This window comes from Telopea speciosissima, chromosome 4 (genome assembly GCF_018873765.1).
Source record: "Telopea speciosissima isolate NSW1024214 ecotype Mountain lineage chromosome 4, Tspe_v1, whole genome shotgun sequence".
In the NCBI taxonomy this organism is placed as follows: Eukaryota; Viridiplantae; Streptophyta; class Magnoliopsida; order Proteales; family Proteaceae; genus Telopea; species Telopea speciosissima.
The window spans coordinates 8,992,439-9,000,630 of record NC_057919.1 but is presented as its reverse complement, the minus strand read 5'-3'; the positions used below and the strand labels follow the sequence as shown (position 1 = coordinate 9,000,630).

Here is an 8,192-nt window from a genome sequence, read left to right as displayed (position 1 = left end):
ATTTGATCAATTAAATAGCCAGACGTACACATCGATTCACCTCATGGTGTTGGGTCAAGTTAAATCATGTTTATCTTTTATCAAACTTGATTTGAACTCGATAGATCTCACTGTCTTGATACTCTTTGATTGAGAAAATGCTTTTTTTAACTTGGCAATTATATTAGTATCAACCCTAATCGAATTACCGACTTGTGAGGCTTGCCCATAATTTGGCGAGGGCTCTGTACACTCTATACACTCATACAGTCTCTACAGAGAAGATGAGGTGGAAGCACCACACAGCCACAGGGACACGGGGAGAAACAAACTTCCACTTCCATGGGAAGTCAAAGTGGAACTTTCGTTCTTGTATGGACAGGACACACCGTCCATGAAGTCATGAAAACAATAAAAGCACTCACACCATTGAGTCCCTTTATTTTGTGACTTTTAGTGCGTGCAAGTGGAGTGGGTGAGAGAGAGGCCAGCAAAATTTCTTCTGTCCGCCGCGTTTGTGCAAATGCCTCACTTTCCTTCCTTAATCCTTACTATCACTTACTCATATTTATTTATTTATTCATTTAATAATGACACTGATCCGTGTGGAAAATTTGAAGCTTACCACCTGTACTCCACTCTTCTCTATAAATGTATTACCGTTCTCTCTTCCTCCTCTAGTAAATCACACTCCAGCACAAAGATGGCTATCTTCTTATGCTTCCTCTTCTTTCTCCTCTCTTCTGCAACTGCTTGCGATCGATGCGTGCATCAATCCAAAGCTGCTTATTTTTCGTCCTCTGCTCCCCTCTCCTGTAAGTTCCTCTGTTTTTTTTTCCTTGATTGAATGATGAGTTGATAGTATACACCTCGGATGAATAACGTTTTAGAGAAAAGGGCAAAGACCCTGATGATATTCTTCTGAAATACTTGATGGGCAATGTTTATTTTGTTGATTTGTCGCAGCTGGAGCTTGTGGGTATGGGTCCTTGGCCCTGGGCTTTAATGGTGGACACCTTGCAGCTGGTTTTTCTTCGCTCTACAGAGAGGGAACTGGTTGTGGAGGATGCTTTCAGGTATTTCTAATTAGCTTTAGAAGAGAATCAACAATATTCAGTGAGATATATTTTCTTTATTGCAGTTTAACAAGTGTCTGAGTAATTTCATTTCTGTGGCAGATAAGGTGCAAGAACCAGACCCTGTGTAGCAGGGGAGGGACTAAGGTTATCTTAACTGATCTTAATAAGAATAACCAGACAGCTTTCGTCCTCAGTGGAAGAGCATTTATGGCTATGGCCAGTGAGGGTATGGCAAAAGACGTTTTGAAAGTTGGGATTGTCGACATCGAATACAAACGGTAAAGTGACTATTAGTACTCTGTACATCATCATTTATCAGCGTTTTAGTGTGCTTTAATTATTAACACTGGATTTTGTTTATGGAATAGTACAGGATACCTTGTGATTACAAAAACCAGAATTTGTCTGTAAGAGTGGAAGAAACAAGCCAAAAATCACAATATTTAGCGATCAAGTTTTTGTTCCAAGGTGGCCAGACAGACATTGTCGGTGTCGATGTCGCTCAGGTGAACAAAATGGGCTACTCTATTACACTGTTTATTGTTCTTAAACTAAATTAGAAAAATTTGGTAAGTTGGGTAGTGGGAGAGTATCAGAATTACGTAATTAAAGGATGACTTGTTGAATCATGGCAGGTTGGTTCTTCAAATTGGAGTTCCATGAGCAGGAATTATGGGGCGGTGTGGGACACAAGCCGGGTTCCTGCAGGAGCGTTGCAGTTCCGATTGGTAGTGACGGCAGGGTATGATGGGAAGTGGGCGTGGGGACCAGAAGTCCTCCCGGCTGATTGGAAGGCAGGACTGATATACGATGCTGGTGTTCAGATCAGTGACATTGCTCAAGAGGGTTGCTCTCCCTGCGATCATGAAGACTGGAAGTAAATTTTTTTTGGGGGGGGGGGGGGGGGCTCTGCAGCTGTGGTTACCTACTGACGACTCCATAGTCTACATATGTTGTAGTTTGGATTCATTCATTTAAACTGAAATTAATGTGTAAAGCAACTACTAATGAAGGAGCTTCTGCTCCCAAAATGTAGTCCACAAGACTCACAGAACATGTTCCCTTCCTGTCAATGTACAACATGTTTCTAGGTTAATCTTTGTGAAAAGAAATTCTCCAACTTCCATGGACAACATCAACTCTCTCTCTCTCTCTTTCTCTCTCTCTCTCACACACACACACACACACACACATATGGATGGAAACTTGCCACTGAAACAAGTTACTTTGAAAATGATACACATAGGATAGTTCCCCTTGGAGATCAACCCTTACAGGAAGCCACAGCACAATAGGAGAATGAGTATGATGAGTATGACTGAGTTGGGCGAGAGAGAGAGAGAGAGAGAAAGAGGGAAGGAAAAAAAAAAACAGGAAAAGAAAAAGAGAGGAGAGCATACATATACTCCAAGTGCAGGGTTAAAAACGTAGAATTGGGATTCAGATAGGCCTTGGGTCAGAATCGACAAGAATCGATGAAATGGGCTACAAAAATAAAAACCCCAAGTCCTATAATATTCCCAGTCCTATAAAATAAAAACATCAAAATATGTTTTCGGACAGAAACGACACAGAAACATGCTTAACGTTATCAAACGGTGTCCTAGTTTTAGCTGGAGATTGGACTCTACTATTTCCAATCCAAATCAGCCTAAATCGACTGGTCTGATCCAATTTTCCATACCCTAAGATAATCAGGTGTAGAATGTCCCAAGGATTATCAAGGACTTGGCTCCTATCCAGTCGTCATGGGAACTGGACGGTTCAATGCTCGGAAACCACCCCAAAAATAGGGGGTTGGTCATTTCACATGTGGGGCCCAGGTGGGACCCACCGTGAAATGACCATCCCACCCCTATTTTTGCCATTGTTTAGTGGGGTTGGACGGTCCAACGCTCGAAAAGCACCCCAAAAATAGGAGGGTTGGTCATTTCACCTGTGGGGCCTAGGGAATTTTTATCGTCTCCTGTTACAGCACGGTGTGACTGTAACGCATCATGTGGCAGAGGCCATGTGCACCATGTGGGGCCCGTTGTGTCACATGGCCGCTGTAGCACCACACAATGCGTTACAGTGCTGAGAGGATAACGATTCGGGGCCCAGGTAGGACCCACCTATGAAATGACTACCCCACCCATGTTTTTGCTATTGTTTAGTGGGGTTGGACGCTCCAACTCCCGCCACCCAGTTGGCTGGATAGAATCCTTTTTTGATTATCAACGCCTAGTCAGCTAGCAAAAATGCGTTTTTTTTCATAACAGTATTTATGTTTTTTACCCTTTTAAACCTCTTTTACTGTTTGTTTTCCAATAATATAATAAAAAAGGTAAATAGCCAATAAAAAAAAAATTAGATATTTGATTCTCTACTTAGGGCGATGAATAGTGCACCCAAGGGTCGAGCAGTAAGGTAGAAATTGCAGAAAAAGGTTTTGTGGATGTATTTCACCAGCTAAGGGCGACGAACACAACAACATTCAATTCGTCGATCTTCTTCCTTGAAGGAGTTTCGGTTGAATTGCAAAGAAGAAGAAAGTTAAAAAACGAAACCCTTTACTATTTTTAGTGCAAATCATTTTAGAGGGCAAAAGGGTAATGTCATTTTCAGTAAGGGTAACTTAGTCATTATAAATTTATTTTCTCTACGATGTCATCACTTAATAGTCGATTACTAATGAAGTGGGGCCGAGTGTAATAAATTTTGTGAAATAAGGGTATTACGTGGAGTTTTTGAAAATACAGGGATGGTCTCTTGAATTAGACATAGCTACAAGGGAGGTCTATATAATTACTAAAAAATAAATAAACGCAGAGAACGGGCGAAGTTGGCCTTCGCTGCTTGGCTAGGGTTTATCTTGCGGGGTTTAACCGGAAAGAGAAGAAACTCGAAAGAGGTTAATAACTCGAATTAATCGAATTTCAATTGCTTGTAATGTTCTATCTAATTTCAACTCAGTAGTACAATATACTCATCACTTAAAGCGTCCCACCTCTTCTCTCTTGCACTTTGAAGCACGTTGTAGCGCAGCTCTGTTGTCGGTTATTTTCAAGCTTTTTGTTAGTGATAATGGGTAAGGGACCGAAGCGGCAGAAGAAAGACATCAGAAATCCTAAGGAGAAAACTCGAGATGAGTATTTCCCGGAGAAAGATATGGATGACGAAGTTGATGCATGTAATTCCATTGTTCACTCCTTTGTAAATCTCGATTGTTTCTGTTAACTTTGATATTCCCCGGCCCATGAAAGTTCTTTACCCCCCCCCCCCCTCTCTTCCATTGGTGTCGTATTATTTGCAGTTCATAAGCAGAGGGATGTAGTTGCGCTGGAAGTGGACGATGATGAGGATTTTGGGGCATCAGATGGTGATAACGAGCAACCTGTCTTTGATTTTGAGGTTTGTCGCTGTCTTTTCTGAATTCTAATTGCGATATACGTATTGTACTACTTACCATAAGCGACTCCTTTAATCAGCAACTTGTGGGTTAGAATAGGTAGTACATCATGACTGACGGGTATCTATTTTCTGATTTGAATTTGACAAATTTGAGTCTCGGGCCGTCGGAAAGAGTGGCGAATAGAATAAAATTGATGTGCCGACTCCTTGGCTAAAATTTGTAATCTGTTGGTGATACTGTAATTGCACCTTCTTACTTTTCTGGTTTCTCAGGCCATTTTAGGGACTGGGATGATAGCAAACATAGATATGTTAGAATGTAAACTTTGTATATTCCCCAAATATTTAGAAGATTTCTTTCTTATTAAGAGAGCTGGTGACGTTGTATTTGTAAATGGCAAAATCTTGTTCTGGTATTCTTACCTTTGTACTGTATGCAGGATGATGACGATGATGATGATGATGATGATGATGATGATGATGATGATGATGATGCTGATGACGATGATGATACCCAACTTACTGGCTTTGCAGCAAAAAGTAAGGAGATGGCACATGATACTTGTTACATTTGTAGTATGCATTTACTAAAGTTATTTTGATTCAATTGTGTGCAATGGTCAAATGATTATATATATGGATGAGAGGAAATCATGGACCAAAGAAGTTGAATCCTCTTAACTTGTTCCGTGCTGCTATCGTAATGGCATGAGTCTACTCTTGGATAAATCAAACTATCCGAAACCAGGCCAAACTTGGGATGCCCATACTGAACCATTATTGTTTTCAAATAGAAGTTAGTTACTAATTATTTCAACTTTTTTGAGCATGCTTTGATTTGAGTGTCTGTTGACTTTAAAGAAATGATGATGGTCCTTATGAGTTATTAACTTATTTGCAATATGTAGGAGCTGTTACATATGCCCACAACTTTCATTTACATAGTTGAATTAGGAGGATAGCAAGCAAGCAAGCCTGAAATTCAATCCATTGTTCCTGTTCCTGAAATTTTCTAGTTTGGGCAACCCTTTTATGCTAGCATTACTCGGATTTGAACTAATGGCATGTGGGGAGATATGTATTGCATCCAACCTGTCTTGTTAAAACAAATTTCAGATATATTTTCAAGAGTAAAATAAGTTGGATTTATGAAATATATTAGTTGGGACCCCATCTTCGTCACAGAAGAAACCATGTGACATTGTCTCTTGATTCGGTCAAACGATGATTGCACTTGTGAGCATTGTGTGGTCAGCCTGATCAATTGGTATTATTAACTATTAGCGAGTGAGAATTGTGTGTATGTTTCGGCTGCAAGTGTCTATTGGTAGATGTTCTAATTTATGACTTTTATTATTTATTTGTTTTCTTCTCTGGACCCATATTGTCTGAGACTCCTAATGTGGGATTCATTCCACTGCAAATATGATTCAAGTTCCTTCATAACCTGGGTATCCTATTTATTGAACCTTCAAGAGCTTTGTAGCAATCAACTCAAAGACCTTATTCTTAATTTGCTTGAAAGGAGAAGGAAAAACAGTGCTGAGTAACTCATCTCTATGTCATTGGTCAATATCGGATATGGTGCAAAGCCCCCTTTCTCGCCTTGAAAGCCATACTCTCATTGAAACCGCCATCTCCCTCTTGAAGTTCCTTTGCATAAACTTCTGATGTAACTCCCTGTGGAACTCTCTGTTGAACCTCACCTCCTGCATCCTTCTTTATTTGCTACTATTTCTTTGCAAACAGGTCCGTCCTAATAACCAGATTACCAAATCCATTAACTTGTTATCATGCTGCGCAGTATGATATTATCTTCTATGTTGTTTGAGAGCAATGGCTCTTTGGATTTGGCTTAATTGAGAGTATGTTATTGACGGTTTGCTGGATGTTTATTTATGTATTGTTTAGACTTAAATTATAACTGTTAGCTCATCAGAATCACCAGTGTCTTAGTTTGATTATTTTTAATCGAAATTTGATTTGCATTGAATCTATATTCCTATGTTGACTAATTAATTGCAATTACATTGCTAGTTGCAAGGCAACAAAAGTTTTTACGGCAAAGGATTGGTGGAGTTGAGGATGAACTGCATGATGATGTTGAAGATGAGGATGAAAAGAAGGCTGTATGGGGTAGGTGGAAGGACCTGTACTATAACGCAGATAATGCTGATTATGAGGTAAGTATTTGATATTCTTTGCCTTTTTAAAATGACAAAGGGATGTTGTATTCTTTTGCATCCGCTTAATGTATAGAGACCACAAAATTGTAGTCTCCATACAAAATTTTACATTTACCTTTAAAAGCGATTACACCCATGTTTTACAAACACATGTGCATGTATTTTTGGTATGAACCGAATAATTGAAAGAAGCAATAAATTTTTTTTTAAAAAAAAAATTGAATTATGATGCATTTTTTTTTATTGATATTTAAAGCTACAATCAAGTGATGAGGACCTCCCTGCGGAGGAAGAAGCAGAGGTTTTAAGATTGCAGAAAGAGAAGGCTAAATCTCTTTCAATGGAAGATTTTGGCCTCGAAGATGCCGAGGAGGGTGAGAGTGATTCTGATGCTGAACCAAAAGTGCTAGAGGTGAGAATTTCATGTCATCAATTTACTTCTATGTAGCTTGGTGCCATTTTTCTCCTTTTTTTTGGTCTCCCCGGGTGAGTGGTCAAGACTCTTGCTCTCTAAAATCCTAGGGCCCTTCAATTCACTAGTAAGAGGAGCTAGGGGATATATTTGATATAAATAGATGAATTATCACTTTCCTCCCTTATGCAGGATATTTTGTTTAAAGGGAGGTCCTCAGTGAAGCCTCGTGCAAATAAAGAAGCTGAAGATGACACTGGGACAGCTTACGAAGAGGTCAAAAAAGACATTAATGCTTTATCAAGAGAGGAACAAATGGATGTTGTTTATAGGTGAGTGTTTTCCTTTTGCTGTTTTGAATATTTAAACTGATTTTATTACTGGAGAAGGTATGGAAATACTTTTGCTATTTATAGCAGCGAACTCATTGTAGGATTTTATCAGATGTGTATCCAGCACATGCATTCTATATGTATGAGTGACCAGATCTCAGTAGTTAGACTGAGCCAGGTGAATTTTAGGTTTATCTAGTTTGTTCTGGTTCAAGTCTATGGTGTGATTAAAAACTACTCGTCATTAGATACTTAGAGAATATCCCCCTTTGTCTTTAGTGGATCTCCAAGGTCAAAGTTATGGTATCTCGGCTGGTCAAGATGGCAAATATCAAATATTGGCAAATATGTAGTTTTTGTCATATTTGCACTCCATCTCGTGGGTTTTGGCCATATCAAGGCCTAATACTTCATGTACACCCTTATTTAAGCTAAATAAACACTTAAACCTTCATATTGCAAAAAAATGAACTCAAATTGGTGTTTGGGTTTGCACTGATTGAAAGTGAATGTATAAATAGTTAAATACACATTGATTAGGTACTAAAAGTCATATAAGAATTTAAACAAAATGATGAAACAAAATAACTCATAAACTTCATAATAGTCAATAGTTCAATACTCAATATCAATACTCATTACTCAATAGTCAATACACAAAGTCACAAGTTCACAACTCACAGAGTCAAGACTCACAAGAAATATCACGAAATATCACAAATATGAACTTTTCCATTTGCCTTGCCATTCGTCATCAGATTTCAATATCCTATATGATCTTAAATCTTGAACCATGGGTCAACAGATGGAT

At 38.9% G+C, this 8,192-nt stretch overlaps 2 protein-coding genes across 2 annotated transcripts in view; both read left to right on the top strand.

Annotated features, from left to right (window-relative positions):
• The first annotated feature begins 643 nt into the window (after positions 1 to 643).
• On the top strand, positions 644 to 2,063 carry LOC122657770 (expansin-like A2). The gene is made up of 5 exons (XM_043852563.1): positions 644 to 794; positions 946 to 1,055; positions 1,158 to 1,336; positions 1,432 to 1,564; positions 1,694 to 2,063. Exons 1-5 carry the CDS (start codon positions 683 to 685, stop codon positions 1,937 to 1,939), a joined length of 780 nt encoding a protein of 259 aa, XP_043708498.1. The 5' UTR covers positions 644 to 682; the 3' UTR covers positions 1,940 to 2,063.
• A 2,054-nt stretch (positions 2,064 to 4,117) lies between these two features.
• LOC122659850 (something about silencing protein 10-like) overlaps positions 4,118 to 8,192 on the top strand; it is a 36,319-nt gene continuing 32,244 nt past the window's right edge. The window contains exons 1-6 of the mRNA XM_043854995.1: positions 4,118 to 4,230; positions 4,354 to 4,451; positions 4,892 to 4,991; positions 6,489 to 6,634; positions 6,894 to 7,049; positions 7,242 to 7,381. Coding sequence (XP_043710930.1) covers positions 4,125 to 4,230; positions 4,354 to 4,451; positions 4,892 to 4,991; positions 6,489 to 6,634; positions 6,894 to 7,049; positions 7,242 to 7,381 — 746 coding nt within the window. The 5' untranslated portion in view covers positions 4,118 to 4,124. The remainder of the gene's footprint in view (positions 4,231 to 4,353; positions 4,452 to 4,891; positions 4,992 to 6,488; positions 6,635 to 6,893; positions 7,050 to 7,241; positions 7,382 to 8,192) is intronic.